This window comes from Molossus molossus, unplaced genomic scaffold (genome assembly GCF_014108415.1).
Source record: "Molossus molossus isolate mMolMol1 unplaced genomic scaffold, mMolMol1.p scaffold_m16_p_4, whole genome shotgun sequence".
NCBI lineage: Eukaryota > Metazoa > Chordata > Mammalia > Chiroptera > Molossidae > Molossus > Molossus molossus.
Window position 1 is genome coordinate 19,562,760 of NW_023425377.1, and position 21,936 is coordinate 19,584,695.

Consider the following 21,936-nt stretch of genomic DNA (forward strand, 5'->3'; position numbering starts at 1 on the left):
AGGGCCCCTCCCAGGGGCTGTGGAGGCTCTTCTCGGCCACAAACTGCACAAGCTGTCCAGCTGCCCTTTTGATCTGGAGTGTCACTCACATTAACTGGGACAACTTCTGGCCCCTGCCCGGGGGCACGTCCATCTCCGATCCTGTTCTAGGCCCAACATCTCCTGCTTGAAATTAGACATTAAGAAACACACACTCATCCAACAGAAACGGCACCCCCACACACACAAAAAACAACCCCCCCCAACCCTGCCCCTTTATGTTTGTCTAGCAAGGCACTAGGAAATGGTTCAAGTTTAGGGATCTGCTGTACATTTGCATTTTTTTTTCTTTTAAAAAGGCACAGTTTTTATTTTAATGATGCTGCATTGCTCTTGGATGATGAATCCTAACTCCACTCTCCAAATTACAACACTCATTATCCTAGATTCTGGAAGGGGCCTCATCTTTACTCCTTCCCACCGAGAGCCACTTCTAAAGACAGCCGCTGGGGCCCCACAAGCGAGCGCCAGCACGGGCAGCCTCTGCCGCGGAGAGTGGCCAGAGCAGGGCTGCGCGGGGCGAGGAGTGATACTCTGCCAGCCGCACGCTTCACCGGGGTGGTCGTGACCGGGAATGTTTATCCCCCTCCCCCCGATCACAGAAGGCCTTGAGATCAGCCAGCATCTCAAAGGCAGATCTGTGGCTCTGTTCCCAGATTTATGTCTCAGTTATTTAATTGGCAAATGATAAAATCGAGAGACCCAACTCTAATTGGAATACCGATTTCAAGTGTTTCTGGGCTAGCTGATGGAAGCCATAGGCTGTAGAATGCGATTTCCATTTCTGAATCAGTGGGAGGCAGGCTGGTTACAGAAATGCTTCCTATTAGTTGGGGAGCCCTGGGGGAGTCTGACATGTAATTAACAAAGTAAAAGGTAAACAGGAAGGACTGGCATGGAGCTGGGTGTGCATCTGTCCCGGGAACACGGGGTTCTCTTCTCCACTGGCTCCCCTGACGCAGACGGGAGGCTGCAGGGCTTCAGGTCTGCGGAGGACCCTGTCCTAACAAGGCCTCTGGAAGGGAGATGGACAGCCCCGCCTCCCCCAGCACCACCAACCCGGGTTTCACTGACTGTCCTAGGCTGAGGGCTGCCTCCACTGTACTGTGGCTGGCTGGCTCCTTTAACCACAACATGCTAGAACCCACACTGGATGCCAGAGTCCTGCGCAGCATTCTAGTCTGGGATCAAATGACAGAGTTCTTTAAAGATTCTCCAGTTCAGTGTGAGAACTAGAACGGTGATGAGGTCAGAGACTAGGCCTCTTGGCTGTGGTCTGCCCTGAAGGCCTCCAGACTTTGTGAGGTGAGCACCCGCACTCTGTTCCCCTCCTGAGGCGAGTGGCTGCGAGAGGGAGAGGGGAGGGAGGGAAGAGGAGAGACATGGAGGCCAGGGCCAGGGACCTTCGGCCGAGCGTGGAGTTTGGAGATCTTACTAGGCCTCTTCCACGCGCCCTCGGCCGTCTGAATCAGTCTGGAAAAGCAGCGGCTGGGCTGCCCTGGTGCCGGGAGGGCGCCAAGGGGGGCATTTCAGGTAACCAGAGAGCAACGGCTGCAGAGGAGCGTCTGAGGGTCCGGCGGCTGACCCCAGGCCTGGCAGCTGGCCAGGGCTCAGGACTGAGCACTCCGAGGGCCCAGGTATGGCCTGCGGCTGCATGACCTGGGCTGTGACCGAGAACAGACCCCACGACAGGCAAGCTCTCGAAGGCTGACCCCAGCGGCCCGAGGCACGCCCTCTTCTGCTGCAGACGGGGGCAGCGTGCTCACAGCTGCCCAACAGGCACTTCGCCTCTTCCGAAAGGACTGTCACAGACGAGCCTCAGTTAGCCCAGGGCTGCCCTGGCAGAGTGCTCGAGGGAACATAGTGACAGAGTGGAGAAGGTTCAAGCAGGCTTTGCTTCTCGTGGGACCACGTATGGGGTCTGCTCTCCACACTGCCTGCACCGCTCAGAGCCTCCAGGACCAGGCAGATGCCTGGCCCCAGTTCACGAGCCCGCTTTGCCCTGGACTGACTGGCCAGCACCTTTGCGTCACGGTGTCCGCGGAAGCCCTGCCCCCTCCCCCTCCGGAGAGGAGGCTGCGGTGAGTGGCAGGGACAGCCCCACCAGCCTGCCGCGGAGACGCGTGAGCTCAGTTTCTATTGAATTTTTCCAGGACTGTTGAGTTGGTGTGTTCAAACAGCCACTGCTGGGTGGGAGAGGAGGGGTTGCAGGTGTTCATGAAGATCCTGTGGTCACTCTCACTGCAATCCATGCAACTGCCGCTGACGGGGTGGTACAGGGTCCGGTCCTGCAAAACACAGAGGTCATCAGCCAGGCAGCGCTGGGGACACAGGCAAACAGCAGCAGCAGAACAGCAAGGAGGCAGGAGGCAGCGACTGGCCGGGGCTCCCAGACCTGTGTGCTTGCCTCCTGAGCACACAGTGAGACCCTGCCATGTGCCTGAGATTGCCCACGGGAATGTGGGTATAAACTGAAGCATGCCCGTCCTGGGCCCTAATCACTGCCCGTCTGCAGTCAGATTCATTGGTCCTCAGTGTGTGTGTGTGTGTGTGTGTGTGTGTGTGTGTGTGTGTTGAATGGGCTCAGCTGCCAACATTTCAGATTCTAGAGATGCCACATAAAACTCTGGATCTCTGGCTTCTCTCGTTGTCTGGGAAGTCGGGCAGGAGTGAGCGCGTTGTGCTGGGGGGAGAGAGGTGCTACATCGCTTTCTTTCTTGCTTTTTACACCGAGCAGGTCGCCCTGTTCCCCCACCCAGGCTGCCTTACCTTCCGGTACTTCCACAGCTGGTTGCCCTTCATGCTGTGGCAGTCGTACAGGGTGACCGGGCTGGTGTGGGAGACGGCGTCAAAGCAGAACTTCTTGGTGTGCTGGGGGTCTCCGGGCCGGATGTCTTCTCTCCAGGTGAAGGTGAATACCTGGACGCACAGGGGCATCATGATGAAACGGCAGAGCCAGGGGACTTTCTTTCTTTTATAATTATGGAAAAACTTACATAGAGAGGCCCAGAAAAAGGGTACACTGGCCACTTCTGTTCCCATCACCTTGTGGTGACCCTTGTTACAACTTGACCCTCACCCCCCACCGTATTTTGAAACAAATTCCCCAAATCGTAGCCTTGGAGAATTCAGAAGAGTTAGTCAAGGAGCGCCACTAGCTAAGGAGAACTGTTACCGGGAAAGGATGGGGAGGGCATGGGGGGGGGCTGGGCGCTGTGGCGGTGCCTGCTGTTCTCAGCGCGGGTCCTCTGACTTCGGCGTCTGCGCAGGACCCGCCTATCGGCTTGCATTAGGGGACACCCAGAAGGCCAGCAGACCCGCAGGAAGGAGACCTAACAACACCCTGAGCCAGAGTCAGAGGGTGCGCTTGGAGCACAGACGCACACGACGCTAGCTGCGGCTTCCCGAGCGGGCCGCTTGCCCGGAGGCTGGCTTGCACTCCCTTCTTCTGAGAACACCCCTCGGGAGTGATCCCTGGGGGACCCAATCCCGTCTCTCTTCTCCTTCTCCGCAGGGGAGGCTGGCCATGGCCCAGGCTGCAGAAGTGAGCTTGTGGCCGGATCGCACCGTCACTGGCCTCACTGGCCGGGGAAGCCAGCACCGAGAGCCCAGGCTTTTCCAGGCCTCTCGAGGTCATGAGCCTTCTCCCCGGGGCTGGAAGCCTCCCTGCTGGTGTGGCAGCTGCCACCACACGGGGAGCCGACAGGGAAACAGAACTGGGACCCTGGAGAGACCCCGATGACATCATCTAGACTTTCCAGTGACCGGAGCCAGCCACTCCCTCTGTCAGCGAAGGCCATTCTCACTGTGTTTGTACCAGCAGCCCCACTGCTGGCTTAATCACAGTGTGAAGGACTCCTCTTTCCGAGGAGTTCAGGAAGCTTTCATGACTTGTCCCCTGGGCTGACTCCTGTCACTCAGCACTGACCGCGGCCCGTCCCTCCCAGTCCTGAGCACGTGAGCACAGAGAGCCGGCTGCCAGTCCCGGGAAAGGCCTCACCTGCATGTTGTTCCAGGCGGCCTCCCCACGGCCCCGGACGCAGCTCTCCAGCCTCAGCAGGGAGCCCAGGGCCCCGTGCTTGGTGTCCGCACACAGTCCTGTGCCCACACTGCGAATCTGGACGAGGAGGAAAGGAGTAACCAGTGAGGCACCTCCAGATGCCCCCCGGGCCCCTGCGGGGCTGGAGCAGGGACGGGAAGCAGAGACCTGGCATGGGCTGAGCTCTGAGCTGTCCTGGTGAAGCCTGCCCGGGGCTGGGCAGTGCCTGGAGCCCCTCAGTAAAGCAATATTCAGCCCACAGAGAGGAACTCCTCTAATCCCTGCTAGTCTTTTTTATTTTTTTTTAATCCTCACCTGAGGATATTTTTCGATATTTTATTCAGATAGAGTGGGAGAGAGACAGAGAGAGAGAAACATCGACGTGAAAGGGACACATCAAGTGGTTGCCACCCACACGACCCAACCAGGGCCGGGGACAAACTGCAACCTAAGTTACGTGCCCTTAGTGGGAACCGAACCCGGGTCTCTCCAGACCACAGGCCAACGCTCTAACCGCTGAGCCAAACCGGCCAGGGCCCTGCTTGCTAGTCTTTTTTTAAAATATGTTTTTATTGATTTTTTTTAGAGAGAGGAAGGGAGAGATAGAAACATTGATGTGAGAGAGTAACATCGATTGGCTGCCTCCTGTACGCCTCTTATCGGGGATGGAGCCTGCAACCGGGGCGTGTGTCCTGACCCAGAATCAGCCGGGCCCTCTCAGTCCACGGGATGCCGCTCAGTCCGCTGAGCCACACCGCGGGCGCCCCTGCTGTCTTAGAGCAGGTGGTCTCAGGGCAGGGTGGGCCTGGAGCTGGGGCGTGGGAAAGGAGGACTCCCCAGCCCCTCTCAGAGAATCTGCTCTCCCCCCAAGCCCCACTACGTCCACGTACAAATGAGAGGGTCCTCTGAGCGCTCCCCCTGCTAAGACTGCCTGCCTCCTGCAGCTGGGCTGGCTTCATGGCCACCGCCCAGGACCCCACTCAGAGGGGCCTGTGCTGGACTAAAGCTCTGTGTCTCTGCCTTAACACCTGCAGTACTGTATCTTTGAACCTGGGAGTGAAATCTGATGGGACCAAGGAGCAGACTGAGCAGAGGTGACACGTGCTCTGTGAGTGTCCACGTTCCTTTCTGCTGCGTCTGTTCATCTGTAAGGGAAGCACAATCAGCTTAGTTCATTTGGTGCGGTGTGTTTCCACCGTTTCGGTAAGATATACACGTGTGCACAAGGTTGAAATACACATGGTGAAATCTCACCAACTCCGCACATGCGTTAAATCCTACTACGTGCATTTAAAACCTAAAACCAGTCCTGCCGGTGTGGCTCAGTAGTTGAGTGTCCACCCATGTACCAAGAGGTTGCCAGTTCCATTCCCGGTCAGGACACATGCCCAGGTTGTGGGCCGGATCCCCAGTGGGGGGCACGCAGGAGGCGCCAATCGATGGTCTCTCTCATCCACGTTTCTATCTCTCACTTCCTCTCTCTCTGAAATCAATAAAGGAAAAGAAAATAAAAAAAACAAACACCTCCCCCCAAACCAGCAGTGCATAATATAAAGATGAATGGTAAAATTTATGCTAATCATTTAAAGTTTTAATTTTTCTCTACTTAGATCATTAAACAGAAACAAACAAACAAACAAACAAAAACCCCCTCAAAACAACAAGAATAAAAACAACAAGACTAGAGAGAAACTGGGAAAAACAAGAAAGAGTTTTCATTTTATGCTTTTATCGGCACTTTTCCCTGTCTTGAGAATAGGGGTCCACGTCTGCATTTTGCACCGGGCCCCAATAATGTAGGTGGTCCTACCCTCCAGACTCACCTCCCCCCAGGCTGCGGCGGGGGGCTCCACAGGCGGGTAGAACTTGGGCAGGTCCCAGGCGATCTCGGTCATGAACCACTTGAAACTCTTGCAGCCGAGGGAGCTGCGGAGCTTCTTCTGCGCGGCCACGTCGCCCGCGGAGAGGTGGCGGTACTCGGGCCTGCGCTGGTAGATGTGCTCCGCGTACTCGTCCATCCACACTTCGGCCACGCGCTTCAGGTTCTGCAGGGGCGACAGGCAGGTGCAAGGGTCAGGCACTCCGGGGGGCTGAGGCCTGGGTGTAGGGTGCAAAGGGCTCTGGAGGTTGAGGTCAAGGACCCTAGCTCCACCATCTTTGTAAGCCCTCTATGTCTATTAGTTATGTGTTTCTGTTTTGTTTTTAAAGAGAGAGAGGAAGGGAGAGAGAGAAAAGCATTGAAATGAGAGAGAAACATCGATTGGTTGCCTCCCATACGCACGTCCCTACTAGGGATTGAACTTGCAACCCAGGCATGAGCCCTGACCCGGAATCGAACCTGCCACCTTCTGGTGCACAGGATGACACTCCAATCAGCTGAGCCATGCCCGCCAGGGCTATTTATGTTTTAAGGACTCTACAGCGTATGACTGAGGAACAGGCTGCTGCTGTTTTGCCTGCCCATTTCCATGCCCTCTTTTTCTCTAGTGACAGGCTTCCACTCGTTTTCCTTCCGGGACCCACCTTTGCCGCACTGTTACCTCCTGTGGCACAGGACTCAGCCTGGCTAATGGGAATACAGACTGCCCTGGACACAGGGATTGGTCAGCAGTGAGCACGTGACCTAAGCCAAGCCAATCAGAACCAGCAGGCATTGACTAGCCCAGGAATTTTGCTGGAACCTGAAAAAGAACTGCTGTGTTTCTGTTTGGATTGCTCTCATGGGTACAGTGCCAACCAGAGCAGCTGGGCTGTATGGGAAGCCTGTCTACGGCTGATGTCAACCCAGAATGAAACAGAGCTGAGGGCTGGAGCGAGGAACACACTCCTCTTTTAGTACCTGAATCCAGCCATGCCTGAAGCCTGAACCACCTCAGGACTTTCCATTTACACCAGTCAGTCAGCTCCCTTTCTGCTTAAGCCAATTTAAGTTGGGTTTCTTTCATTTTCTTTTTTTTTAATCCTCACCCGAGGACATTTTTCCTTTTTTTTTTTTTTGTACAGATAGAGTGGGAGGGAGAGAGAGGAAGAGAGGGAAACATCGATGTGAAGGGACACATCGAGTGGCTGCCACCCGCACGACCAACCAGGGCCGGGGACAAACTGCAACCGAGGTACATGCCCTTAGCGGGAACCGAACCCGGGTCTCTCTGGACCGCAGGCGGACGCTCTAACCGCTGAGCCAAACCGGCCAGGGCGGTTTCTTTCATTTTCAACTAAAAGTGCCGACCAAGTTGCATGGTAAAAACAAATGATATTTTGCAACCAAAAGGTAGAATTCCATCAGCAGCTGGAATTTGAAATAACTTTTTAAGGTGGGACAGTTGCTGCTACTTTTATTTTGAAGGATAATCCATATAAAATGTAACCACGTTGTTGGTGAGTAGAAGCGGCAGGTGAGGAAATCCCTGCTTGCGAGCAGATGCAGGAGAGCAAACTGTGTGACTGAGATGAACGTTCCTGTCCCATCTGCAGTGGAGACACCACCTGCTGGCGCTGCGAGGGCACCGCTCAGGGTTTAGGGGGAGTCCCTGCTCAAAAAAGATCACCCTGTAACCCCTGGCTGTGGCCAGCAATCCCCCCATCCTCCACACACACACATTTAGGTCTCCAGGCTTTATCTCCATCATAAAAAAATTTTTTTTCCCTACTGCGATCCAAATGTTCTTCTGAAGGCTAAAAGGGAGTCAGCACTTAGGCTGTTATCAGTCATTCACACCTCAGTGTAAATGACTGCCCTAGAAGCAGACGTAAGGCAGGGAGGGGAGGGTCGGTTGGTCGGCAAATGTTTTCTGTAAAGGGCCAGATAATAAATATTTTAGGCTTTGCAAACCATATGATCTCAACTCTGATGATGTAGCTATAAAGCAGCCCTAGACACGATGTAAACCAATGCGTGTGGCTGCGTGCCAATAAAACTTTATGGACATTGAAATTTCATTTTCATGTTTCGCAAAATAATCTTCTTTTGATCCCCCCCCCACCAACTATTTTAAAATATAAAAACCATTCTTAGCTCACGGGCTCCAGGAAAACAGTTTGGCCTGAGTGAGGAGGAAGGAAACCAACAGGAGGGAGGCCCTGGTACCAAAGACAAAACTCACCAACTCCTCGATTGTGTGGCTCTGAGTTTGGAACTAAGAAACTAAGGACTTCTCTCGCCACTGCCTCCCTCCTGAGTGCTGAAGAGGTCAGCAGTCACCCAGAAAGAGAGGTCCCCAGCAGGCCCCTGCAGGCAAAGTCCGGGTTTAATTGCAAGCTGTGCCCAGAGGAAGCCGGAGGCCAAGAGCTGGAGCTCTCCTTGCTGCGGGCTGCCCGCTCCCCAGGTCCTGTGGCCCATTGTCCAGTTTGCTCCAGCCACAGGCAAGGGCGGCCACTCTGACCAAGGAAAGGTGCCGAGATTCACCAGTGTCATTCTCAAAGGATCAAATCCCACATATTTTAATTTTAGTTGATATTTAAATTACTATTTTTTTTTTTTTGCCAGAGGGAAAGGAAGGTTGGGGGGTAGATGAAGGTGAGCAAAGGGGTAGAAAAGGGGGACGGAAAGGGACTTTGCTTGGGGCGATGGACACACAATGCAGTGAGCAGATGATATTTTGTTCAGTTATACACTTGAAACCTGTACGGTTTTGTGAACCAATATCACTCCAAGAAATTAAAAAAAAAAAAAAAAGGAAAATAAAATAAATAAATTGCTATTTCAATGAACACTGCATTTTCCAGACTCAGTGTAATAAGTCATGTCTTCCAGATCTTGAACTTTTGTACAGGTGACTGGACTAATGTAAAGGACTTTATTTCTGTTACATCTATTTCTATTACAATCATGAAGGGACCCTAGGACTCCAGTGGGCTGCACGGTCCTCTTATTCCTCCTCCTAACGCCTTCCTAGTTCTGGGCCCCAGTCTGCGCTTCTTGTGCCTGGATGACAGAGATTTGCCCGATTCTTGGAGTAAGCCTCCAGTTTGGTTTCGCCAAGTTTGAATGGGTTTCTGTCACTGCCTTCCCTGAGACCCCTTTCCCAGAGAGAGAGAGGATTCTAGCACATCAGTGAACCAGTGAAGGCTGGCTGCTTGCTCTGGAGGCCGCACGCCGGTGGTCAGCCCTCCTCCCGCAGTGCGACTCACTGCTGTCTGGCTGCCTGTCCTCCCGGGTTTGGCACAAGTTCAGCACGACGCTGGCTGCCCTCTGTACCGGGCCCTCTCAGGGCTTTGAGACAACCTCTCCTCAAATCTATCAAAATGATGTTCCCGGAGAGAATGCTCTAGAAGGAACTGGTTGTTCATACACGGAGCAAACATTTAGAAGCTGATCTGCAACCAGACGAGGGTAGTTAGACACTGAGATCGGACGTCAGGGGACCAGCCAGCTCTGTGGTGCTGCACATTTCCATGGGCGCCACTCTAATGGTTAACGGGTTTCAGGGCACAGGAAGCTGATTCAGGACAAACAGAAGTTCAGATGTATAAACACGGAATTCAGATAAGACATCGAAATAAACTTCCCGTCTTGCTAATGTTGATGCTGACCTGAATATTGGTATTAACACCAGCAGTGACTATTTAAGGGACAAATGCTCTGTCCCAGGCACCGGTCAGACCTAAAGTGGGTTTGAGTTCTGGCTCTGGGTACTTAATGTCCCTATGTTTCACTTTCCTCATGTCTAAAATGGGGATTAAAAACAAGTGAGATTTAAGTCGGATAAGTACGAAGGATGCTTCGAGAGATGCCCACCTCACAGAAGTTTTTGTGTTACTATAGTTAGCTGTTACCCCTGAATCCATCTGGGTTCCATAAACAGGAAGGGGTAGTGCCTCTTTACAAGGCGGATCTTATAAATGACAGCTCTGGACAGGGAGAGGATGTTTGGGAACAGTTCAGGGGTCATAGGTCTGCCCATGGTCCCACCGTCCTTAAGAGCTGGAAGAGTCGGTCTTGGCTTACTGAAGATGTTGTGCTGTTTTCCTGCCTGACACCTTCTCTGAGATTGCAAATGGTATTTCAGATGAATCATGATTCTTGCTTCTCCTGCTGAACCTAGAACCCGTCCCCAGTTGGATGGAGCTGTCCAAAGAGCAAAAGGCTGGGCCGCTGTTGTTGCAACCTTCGACCACTAGAGGGCACTGTCGACCCTCCTTTCCCTCAAGGCCGGCCGCATAGCCTGGTAGCAAGCCGCCTCAAAAGACAGCTTCCCATCCTCGGATGGAGCCGGGGAGACCGCTGCCTCTTAGAACCTCGAAGTCTTCTTGTAAATTGCAGGGCAGAGGCTCTTCCAGGACCCAGGGCTGCAATCCGGCACGTCGTCGGCTGATGCCAAACAGTCTTACAGGATGGAGGCACTGTTGGGGTGGTGGGGGAGGGGAGGGGTGTCTCCACAAGCAAAGCTGAGCAGGTGACCTTTCAAGCGTCCCCAAGCCTCCCTGCGACCCTCTTTACCCTCTGGGGACACGCCCTTCTCTTCCATTTTCTTTTGTGGTCACCTTGATTTTCTTTTTCTCAAGACACTTCATATTTTAGGATTTACTATTAAAGTTTAGTGAGAGATCATTCATACCCGCCTCCCCCCCAAAACACCAAACCTCTGGTTAACAGATTTCCATTTGTAGCCAGTGGCCAATTTAGTTCAAGCCATGATCAATATAAACCATCTGAAGGCCTGAAATAGTCTGACACACAGAATTTTTGGCAATAAAAGTGGGGAGTGAGGAAAACAGAAAGACACTGACATTTACTAAGGGCCCCTGTGCCAGAAACTTTTAAGTGTCGTGTGTCAGGATTTCCCAAACACACCACTCAGCCTGCATTAATATTTATCTACTGAAAGTTTCTTTCCATCTCCCCGGGGCAAACTTAGCTTTATCCTAAGTAATGAGGTCTGTGAAATCGCAAGTTTGCTGCACTAATACATGTTAATTTCGAATCCACATTAATTTAAACACACGTGAATAAAAATGTTCTTATGTCTACCACCTCAAGTCATCTTGCCCGCCACGTGCTGGGACACTGCCATCTCCTTCATTCTCCTGGCAATGCTAAAAGTTGGGAAAAAATTAGCTTCCTTTAAACAAAGGCAGAAACACAGGCTCAGAGGCGTTAAACAACCTTCTCAAGGTCACACAGGTAATAAGTTCTTTTACGTTAAGTGCTTTTACACTGGGTTGCACTTGGAGAGTGGTGGGGGGCACACCTAGGGATCACCTGGCCTGGGGTGCCGGGTGCTCAGAGGGTCTCTGCTCTGCTAACGAGCCTAGGCCAACCCTCCCCCAACCCTTCCAGGGAAGCCGCCAGCTTACCCGGGCCAGGCTGACTCCAGCGGGGACTTTGTAGGGCACATACTTCCTGTAGATATGGCCCACCCTGGAGCAGGGGATGTCCTCCATGCGGCCCCCACACATCCACACCTGCAGAGTGAGACGGAGAGAGATGATATTTCTGCCTCCAGTCCATCGTCCCCTCCTTCACGCATTCATGGGAAGCATCAGCTTGGATCGTCGACTAAAGCCCGGTTCCCAGAACTGGAGACGGAGAGAACACAGCACCGTGTGCCTACTCATTGCCAGACACGACGTACGTGCTTCAGCTTCGTCAGAACACCTGTATCGTAGGTGGTGACAGCTCCATTTCACAGATGAAGAAACCGAGGCTCAGAGAAGCTTAGAGGCTTCTCTAAAGCCACAGGGTGAGTAAGTGGTGGAGCCAGAATTCACACTCAGCTTTAGCTGACTCCAGGGTCTGCACTCCAAACAACGGGATGAGGTGTGCTGCCGAGACGGGTTCCAAGGTGGCACGGGGGCTGAGTGGGAAAGACTGGGTGATCGCTCAGCGAGGTCTGCCGCAGGTATGAGAAGGGACAGGGTAGCACACAGACTGTCTATTTACTGACTGTGGCATTAGATTCTGGAGGCCACTGCCCTGTCCCTGCAGCCCGGTACGCTCGGGATCGATGCAGTGAGGGGCCCGCTGTTCCTCCTTGTGTCTCCCTCTCTACTTGGCATCACAGAGCTGCTGAGTTTGACTGCACGTCAGTCTGACAGCAATTTGAAAATTCTTAATAAGTACAATCAACACTGACTCACACCCACTGAGGGGCCCAGCTTAAACAGACCCTCCTCGGCAGTCCTGGGTTCAAATCCTACCTCCGCCACTTAGCAGCTTTGTGACTGTGATGGAGGTACCCACTCCTCTGAGACTCAGTGTTCTCATCTGACAGGATTAAATGGGGGGGACACAGTGCATGTAAAGTGTTCACCACAAGACCTGGCACAGACACAGCCGTGTTATACGCCATAATTCATTCATACATTTGACTAATATTTATGGAGTATCTGCTACATGCCAAACCCTGTGCTGGGCACACGCAGCGGTGAACAAGCCAGCCGGGCTCCTGCTTTCACAGGGGGAGTGTGGTACAGGCTCGAAGATGGCCCTTCCAATGAGCCCCGCCTCCTCGTGTTTGCACCCTATGCAGTTCCCTTCCAAATGGGTTCCTTCCACATGAGGACTGAACTGTGTGACCAATAGGATACTGCAGAGGTGATAAGGCTTCCACCTTACCCCTGGGGTCACTTGCTTTAGGGGCACTCAAGTGACCCTGTGGAGAGGTCCAGGTGGTGAGATGAGGCCTCCTGCTGCCAGTGCCAACTGCCAGCCGCAGGGATGAGCCGTCTCAGAAGCTGATCCCAGCCCCGTCAAGCCTGCGGTGCTGGCTGACGGACCCAGGCAGGACTGTCCAGCCAAGCCACTCCCTAGGCCCTGCCCCACACCAGCTTCCAGTGATAACTCTTTATTACTGTTTTCAGATGCTATGCTTTGGGCATAATTTCTTCCCTGTGGCAGTAGGTAACTAACACAGGGAGACTGTTCCAGATGGTGATGTGTGCTGTAAGGAAGCCGAAGTGAGGTCCCTGGACAGACTCATTGTATGGATGCTACACCTCCCACACCTGCCAGGGAAAGCCTCATCCAGCAGGGAACATCTGAGGCAAGCCTGACATGATGAGAAGGTAAACACAACATAAAGATCTGAGTGGTGAGAGAACAGGTGGTGAGAAGAGCAAGTGCAAAGGCCCTGAGGTCGGGCCAGGCTTGGCATACTCACTGAACAAAGCAACCAGAGGCCGGGAGCAGAGGAAGAAGTGATGGGAAGGAAGGTCAGAGAGGTGAGTGGGGACAATCGTAAGGGTCTGAAAAGGCAGAATAAGGTGTCTGCACTGAAAGTCTTCAGTGAGGGAGACAACATAATCCGTTTCTATCTCACAAAGATGACTGCCTATGGTGCTGAATGGCCAGCAGGTGCCAGCTTGGGGGAGGGAAGGCCTGGGAGGCTCCTGCAGGTATGAGCAGCTGTGGCTTTGGTTTGTGGTTCATGGTTTTGGTTGTGGTTTGGGGGCTGTGGCGATGGTGGGACATAGTTAAATTCGGGACATTATTATTATTCTGTTACCAAAAGTCTTCATGTGTAGAATGGAGTGGGAGTGGGTACATCCCCAATGCCGATTCTGCGCAAAGGAGCCTTCGTCAGCTTGACCTGCTCAGTGAGATACTGGAGATTTGTTGAACGTCTTGATTAACTCAGGGGCTCTAGAAAGGCCCCTCTTCTTTCCGCCTCACGCACCTGAGGGCTCTCAGTCCCCTGACCCCGCCAGCTCTGCGCTCCAGCCACCCCCAGCTGCACTCTGTCGGGGCTCCGCAAGGGGATGTGTATGCACGGGGCTGCAATTAGTGGAAGTGCTGCCTGGAGAAAGGCAATTATATTCTGATCTAAGGGGAGAAAAAAAATCGAGCAAGTCAATAGAACAGAACATTGGTCTTGAGATAATGGGCTCCTGATGGTAGACTAATGTCAAGGCCAAGCCAAGAAGTTTATTTTCAAAGCAGGAGATATTGATCAGGCGCCAGGATCCCATAACAATAACTCTTCTTTTTATACAAAGTGATTGATGTCGAGGTGATGCTTTTGTCTGGAGGATATTGCCCAGGACGCTGCTGGGCTGCCCCTGCCTTTCGGGAGGTGGAGTGTGCTGGGCAGGTGGGGGACACCTTACTCCGCTCTATTTTTGAACGTCTCCTGGGCAGTTGGCTAGGCTGGCGTCCAGCTCTCTCAACTCCGTATTAAACTCGCATTAGCTAACGAGGCTGTGTCTCCAGCTCTGCCTGGCAAGGAACCTTCCTTAATGCAGACAGATGATCAACTTCCAAATCCTTTTCTGTGCTGTGACCTCGGCTGTCTTTGGCCCTGACCACACTGGCCACCAACCTGAAGGTTCCTTAGGGACCAAGGTGACCTTGATCTGCTGAGAGGAATGTCCAGAGCCCAGAGGAGTCCTGGCTTTGGAGGATGGGTTTAGTCCACGGCTCCCCGGCCCTGGCCCTGCTTCACTGACGGCTGGCTCGGAAACGAACTGCCTTACAGGCACAGGACACCTGTTCAGCTAGAGCTGTTGCAAACTCCCGAGTCCTCTGGGAGCAGCGGCGCAGCCTGGGAAGGGCGCAGTGCGAGGCATGCCCAACCCTTCAGGACTCCCTCTGCTACCCAGAACGCCTCTACACAGCAGTCAACAGCCCACGGTGTTCGCCGGTTATACGGCAGGGTCCTAGAGGGGGTTCTCCTTCCAAGGATAAAAGCTGGAGGCAAAATAGAGTGTGGTGACTCGCCCTGGGCTGGGGAGCTGGTCAGAGCTGGTTCTGGATGCCAGGTCCTGTGGTCTGCTCAGGGCCCAGGTCACCTACCTGTGTACCTGTAGGGCCCTCCCCCTTCCTTCACAACCGAGGCAGCAGCCATTCAAGACCCACAAAACCACGGCACGGGGGTGATGGGCACAAACCACTCCCAGTCCCAACGCCACCCCGGGCAGCTGTGCGACCTCACTGAAGGCATTCACCTGAGAGCCACCCTCTCCTCACCTGGCGTTTGCCCTTTGGCCCAATTTCCCCAGTGGAGAAACTGAGGCTCAGAGAGAGGAAGTGGTTTTTCTGAGTTGGTGGCAGAACCTGCAACCGACCAGGAGAATGCCAGGGCCGGGGGGCGGGGGGGGCTCAGTCATAGGGCACCACTGGGGGCCAGGTGCCCAGAGTGTTCTCCTCTGCCCAGGTAACACACCGGCACGAGTCCAGCTGGTGGCCGAGCAGGGGGTTGGCAGTGCCGGCTGGGACCTGTCGCATGTGGACGGTGACAAATACAGGCAGCTGTCAGCTTTCTTGCCTGCCTCCCCGTCCAGCCCCGTCCCAGCCCCCACGCCACCCCTGCCTGCCGGGCCTTGTCCCCGGAAGGCGTGTCCACAGCCTGCAGCTCGGTGCTGGGCCCCTCGTCCACAAGCCTCGCTGGAAGCACCAAGCCCCTGGACGAGCACAAGTCTCCCTGTAGAAGCTTGCTCCATTCCTTTTCATTGCTGCTTTGATTTATTTTATTAGCAAGCTTCTTTTGTGTGATGACAGGCTTCATTACAGTGTCTATAAAAGACAATTACTTGCTCTTATCTCCTAAACCGGGGAGGAACGAGACGCGTGGCGATGCGCGCCAGGGAGGCACAAGGGGACGAGAGAGCGGGCGGAAGGGCCGGTCCAGAGGGGGCAACCGCGAGCGGGCGGGGGAGGGGAGACACCGCTCTCCCTCAGGGGACCGGCTGCCTGGCCACCAGTCAGGAGCTGGACAGCATCCCACTGGGAGAAGACAGCCATCAGCTCCGTCTGCTGTTGGCATCTTGGCTGAGGACCCCAATGGAGTTCAAACCCTACTCAGTTGCACTTTGGGGAAATGTGATAATCGCCACTGATTATTCTGCATTATCTGTGTGCCCAGGAGGAACATAGGGTAGCTGTTATGAGCTCCGTTCCTGAGTTAGGACTGAGGTCTAATCCAAGCTCCTAGGCAAGTGTAGTGAGTCTGAAAGTTTCGGTTTCCTCATCTGCAAAACAGGATGAATTGTTGTGCCCACCTCGCAGGGCAGTGGAGGCTGGAAGGAGGTGATTCTAAAGCACAGAGAGCTGGGCAATCTGGTGTTACCGGGACACGGCCGTGCACGCTCGCCACGCAGAAAAGGAGGGGCGCCAGACCCACGTCTCCCAGAAACTCCTGTTATTTCGAATATATTAGTTTGTTCTGAACAACAAGATACTGTTTCCAGAAGACTTAACAGGGGACAGGACTCACTCCTGCTAGTTTGTGCTGTTTGTAATGGTTACTGAGTGCTGTTGGTAAAAAGAGTAGGAAAAAACAATTTTACTGTATTAGCCCTGGCCGGTTTGGCTCAGCGGTAGAGCACTGGCCTGTGGACCAATGAGTCCTGGGTTCGATTCCAGTCAAGGGCACGTACCTCAGTTGTGGTTCATCCCCGTAACTGGTTGGGGTCATGCGGGAGGCAACCAGTCCACGTGTCCCTCTCATTTCGATGTTTTTCTCTCTCCCTTTCTCTCCATCTCTCTCTACCTGAAGAGAAATAGAAAAATACCCTCAGGCAAGGGTTAAAAACAACAAAAAAACCCCAATTTTACTATATTTAAAAACCATTTGAATTTACTTCTAAATTAATATATTCTTTTATATAATATGGTTTTAAGCACATGTGTATCTAAATTAATAAATTAAATATTTGACTATTTCAATAATATCCTTAGGTGTTCAGTCAACTTGACCAAAAAATGGGGGGAGTGTGCCTTATACTAGGGTTTTTTTAAAAAAAAAATCAACAAATTCAGTCCAGTTGTGGGATCCTTTAGGTTTCGACTTGTATTTGGAAACACAGTGCACCCAGCCACCCAGGGGGGAGCTACCATCACACCATTGCAGGTGAGGAGACCAAGGCCCGCAAGGGCCTGAGCTCACACACGGCAGAGCCCAGGGGGAATCAGGGTTGGGTTCCCAGAACCGGGCCGGTCTGAGGCCTCTGGGAGACTGCACCTTCCCGGTTTAATCTTCCTAAAGCCTGGTCCTGACCCTATGGCGGTCTTCCACTCGCGGGGCCTGCAGAACAAAGGGCTCACCCTCAGCTTGCAGTCAAGGTTGTCTGTCACCTGTTCTGGTCACCACCTGCCCTCTCCACACCCCTGGGCTCCACGTGTGGTTGCTGCTGGGAACCAGCTGCAGTCACTCACGCGGGCATGTGCTTGTCTTTCCATGAACAACGCAGCCCATTCACTTACTCACTCACACACTCACACTCACACACATGCTCACACACTCAACACATGTGCACTCACACTCAACACACACTCACACACACACACACACGCTCACACACTCAACACACGCACACTCACACTCAACACACACTCATACATTCATACACTCACACACTCACTCACACACACACTCACACATGGCCTAGTCCTTGGTCGGCCTTGCTCTAAAACTCTGCTGGAAGAAATGAAATGGAAACTGGCTGCCAAGTGTGGACCCGATGACTCCATGACACAGAGCCTAGAAAGCTGGGTGAAGGTGCTGGGACCTGCTGGCCAACCTACTGACCCACCTCCCCATTTTATTGGCCCTTCCACACACAAACCTAAGCGTCCTCTCTGTACAGGACCCCGCCTATTCATAACAGCCACAACTTTCAACCTTGGGTGAGCATCAGAATCACCGGGAGAATTTGTTCAAATGAAACCACTGACCCCTCCCCTGGAGAGTCTGACCCAGCAGGTCTGTGGGGGCCTGAGAATGTGCATTTCCAACACGTTCCCAGGTGCTGCTGGTCCTGCTGATCTGCGGCTGCACCTCAACGACCAGTGCACAGTCCTCTCAACACAGGTGCCTGAGTTTGGGGTTATCGGTGCCCTTTGCAGATGAGGAGGTGGAGGTTCAGCAGGGGGCAGGTGAGCTGTCCACGGTCTCCCTGAGAGCTCGTTCCAGGGCTGGACCTGGTGCCAAGGCCTGTTGGCCTCTGTCTTGCCATCCTCAAATTCTTTCCACTCCTGCCTCCCTGCAACCGCAGCCCGATCACATCAACCACTGACCTCGACAGCGACCACTCAGTGATCTTTTATGTGTCAAGCACTGAGCTGAGGCTTTAACACAGTTCGACCAATATGCTCACACTCACACTATGAAGTAAGGGCTATTCTGTGCCCATTTTGCAGATGAAGAAATTAAGTCCAGAGAGTTAGGTCACTGTCCCAAGGTCACAGAGCAACTAGCTGATGAACCTGCGCAATCACCCAGGTGATTTGATTATGAAGCCCAGGTACCTGACCCTGTGATGTTCTAGCTAACACGAGGGCTGATCAGAACAGCTGCCACTTACTAAATGCCTCCGCTGTGCCTGGCTCCAGACCACATACATGTTTTACCCTGTTTCGTTCTTACAGCAACCCCCTGAAGAAGTAATTATTGTCATTTTTAGTGATGAAGGCCAGGCAGGACGAGACAGGTGCAGTTAGGGAGTGATGCGGCACGGGCGACCCTCGGGCCTTTAAGCCATCTTCCTGGAGGCACAGTGGGAGGGCAGACTCCCACAGGGACACTCATGGACTGTCAGACGGCTTGATGAGCCCGAGCAGAATGCCTTCCCTGTTCCCGGCAGATGGCTCTTGGAAAGTCTGGGCACACGTGGCTGGGGGGAAAACGCTGCGCGCAGCGGAGACCCTCGGACGGCCCAGCGAAGGAGGTACACCAGGTCCCGGCAGCGGTGCTGCAGCTGGGCTGGAGGAGAAGTGAACAGGAGGGGAAGGCCTGTCCATGCAAGTGTGTGGATGATGGCCCGGGACGCTCTCCGCCCCTCCGGCTGGCCTGTGGAAATCATTTCCTCCTCACGTGTGGCCACTCAGCCCCTCGGGCCGGCCCCGACTCTGGGCCCTACTTGTAGCAATGGCCTCTCTAGGCTGGGCCCACCTTCCCTCCGCTCCTCCCACCAGGGGAAGCCCTGGGCTCAGAGTCAGGACAGCTGGGACTTAGCTCCGGCTCTGCCCCCTGCTAGCTAAGGGACCCTGGCCTGGCCACCTAACCACTCGGGGCATCAGCTCTCAGTGTCACCTTTGACCAGATTCTGACGTGCATTTCCCCTCTTTCATGCACCTGATTTTCACTTCATCCTCCTGAGGATGCTGTGAGTTTTATAGAAAAAAAAATCTGAGTATTTTTTATTTATTTATTTTTTAATTCTTACCTGAGGATCTTTTTCTATTTATCTCCAGACAGAGTGGGAGGGAGAGAGAGGGAGAGAAAGAGAAACATCGACGTGACAGGGATACATCGACTGACTGCCTCCCGCACGACCCTACCCCGACCGGGGCGGGGGGCAAACTGCAACCGCGATACATGCCCTTGACTGGAACCGAACCCAAGACTTATTGGGCCACGGGCCAATGCTCTACCGCTGAGCCAGACCAGCCAGGGCAAGCATCTCTGTTCTCAACCTGCCCAGGGTGGGAGTGGTAAGGCCTGTATGCAAACAGTGCAAACCCCACTCACTCGCACGAGGCCTGTGAAGCTACTCAGAGCTGATGGGTTTCCCTCCGGGGGAACATGGCTCTCCCACGTCCCCGCATGTGGCTTTTCTCCCGAGCCTGCCCAGGGGACCCTCAGACCATCTCCATGTCTCCAGGGTGCTGGCCCACACCTCTGCCTCCCAGGGCGGACCCTGCAGAGATGCACGCAGGGGCTCAGCCTCTCCCTGGACTCCCTTCTCCCCAGGCCTGCCTTGCGGGGAATCTTAGCCCTGAACTTGCCCATGGTCCCAAGGATTGGAATATATATACACGGAGAGGGGATGGGCCCAGAGAGCTGAAACACCTACATTTTTTCCCTTCTTAGTTAAAAAAAAATGTAATTTTTAAAAATTATAGAAGTGATATGTACTTATGAATGCATTCAACGTTACAGAAACTGATATGCCACACATCACAGCATAGCGTGGCCTACCTTAAACGTGCTCAGAACACTGGCATTAGCCTATAGCTGGGCAGAATCACCTAAGGCGGTGAACGCCCTGTGGAGGGTCCTTGTGAGCGTGTGTGTGGCTGGCGGGAGCCGTGCTCGCCGCTGCCCAGCCCCACGGGAGAGTCTCGGACAGCCGGCCGCCAGCCCGAGGACAGACCGCATTCTAGCATCTGCAGAGCCTCTCTCCTGAAGCTTACTGCTTCGCACCATCCTGAAGTACACGTTGAACCAGCGTCATGGTCTGTACAATATTCCATCGCTGGGATGTGCTCCCCCTTCTTTATCCCCCAAGGACGTCCATTTGGGTCATCTGCAGTCTTCCCCTATTGTAAGCAGCACTTCCATACACAGCTTCCGCCCACGTCTTTGCTCTTCTGTGCGCTGTCTCTTAGATAAACGCCTGGGCACGGAATTTTGGGTCAAAGAATGTGCTTGCTGTGAAATGTTACAGATTTTGCCTGACTGCTATCAACAAAAGAGATCTTCACTTATACCACCCCAAAGCCCACATCTTTCTTTTCTTTTTAATCTTCACCTGAGGATATTTTTCCATTTATCTTCCAACAGAGTGGGAGGGAGGAAGAGAGAGAGAGAAACATCGATGTGAGAGACACATCAGTTGGCTGCCTCCTGCATGACCCCAACCAGGGCCGGGGACCAAACCGCAACCGAGGTATGTACCCTTGACTGGAACGAACCTGCGACTCTTTGGTCCCCGGGCCGATGCTCTAACCACTGAGCCAAACTGGCCAGGGTGAGCCCAGATCTTTCTTACACCAGCTTGGCCATGTTGTCCTGTGGACACTTCTCTTCTGGATCTCAGAGCTGAAGATACCCTAACCTGGCCTCCTGGGGACACTGTGCTGTCCCCTTTCTGCCCCCTGCCGCCGCCACCTCTAACCCACTCTACTCTCACCCCTGTGCAAGTCAAAGGGCTTTCCCCAGAGGCCTTATTTAAGCCTGTCTTGTGGGGTAGGAAGGAAAAATATATCAGCACCATGTGGGATGTGAGGGCCTGAGAGGTAAAGCGATCGTGCCCAGGTGGAGGGAGAGCAGAGCAGAGAAGCCGGTGCCTTTCCTACACACGCCGCCTTTACCCAAAGAGGGCGCTGTAAGTCTGGGAAGGGCAGGGTGAAAGTAGTTTTATCAGATAGGAGTTAAAGCCACTAACAGTTATTTAAAACTCCTATTATGGGCAAGACATTGGGTACAGAGATGGGGCAGACCCACTTCCTGCCTCCTGGGAGCTCAGAGCCCAGTGGGGAAGCCAGGCCCATCCTTGGGTCATGTCAGCACGAGGCACTTGAAGCCACGCTGGGAGTGGCGTTGGGCGGCCCCTGATCGCCCGGGGAGCTCGGGCACGGCTGGGAGGAGGCCGTCCACATGAGCTGAGCCTGGAGGCTGGGTGAGGGTTGGCCAGACTAAGGAAAGGCATTTCAGGAAGAGCGAGCAGTGTGTGCTCCGAAGACGGGCCTGGGGCTTGTGAGCAGTTCTGCTTGGCTGGGGGAGGTGGACATCTATGTTCGCCTCGCCTCACATCCATCCCCATCTTCCTGGTTCAAGGATGGACATGTGACTGTAGCTGACCAATGAGAACATTGCTCAGGGATAGGAAAAACCGGCAGGCCAATGAGACACAATTTGGGGACTTGTGCAGCAACAGTGGGAGAGGGAAACTCCCTCTCCATGGGGCTGCTGAGAGTTTCCACAGAGAGAAAGCCTGCTGGGGCAGGCGGCCAACACCTGAGCGCCGGGCCAGGGGCTGAGAGACAGAGACCGAGTGAGACGAGCTGGTCCCTGGACCCAGCCCGGCCTGGAGTTCTACCACGGAATTCCAGCTGTGGGGGCCAATCAATCTGATTTTTTGCTTAAATCAGATTGACTAGGATTTTTCCCTGTAATCAAGAGTCCAGACTAACAATAGGATATGCGGACAAGGGGGAAGATGGAGAATTAAGCAGGGGCCAGGCTCATGGACTTAGG

At 53.6% G+C, this 21,936-nt stretch overlaps 1 protein-coding gene across 1 annotated transcript in view; it reads right to left on the reverse strand.

The window, feature by feature from the left end:
- Positions 1–265: 265 nt before the first annotated feature.
- Positions 266–21,936, reverse strand: part of GALNT10 (polypeptide N-acetylgalactosaminyltransferase 10) — a 194,576-nt gene continuing 172,905 nt past the window's right edge. Inside the window, exons 8-12 of the mRNA XM_036240790.1 lie at positions 11,375–11,482; positions 5,902–6,123; positions 4,040–4,156; positions 2,809–2,958; positions 266–2,327 (exon numbers count right to left, since the gene is read on the reverse strand). Coding sequence (XP_036096683.1) covers positions 2,169–2,327; positions 2,809–2,958; positions 4,040–4,156; positions 5,902–6,123; positions 11,375–11,482 — 756 coding nt within the window. The 3' untranslated portion in view covers positions 266–2,168. The remainder of the gene's footprint in view (positions 2,328–2,808; positions 2,959–4,039; positions 4,157–5,901; positions 6,124–11,374; positions 11,483–21,936) is intronic.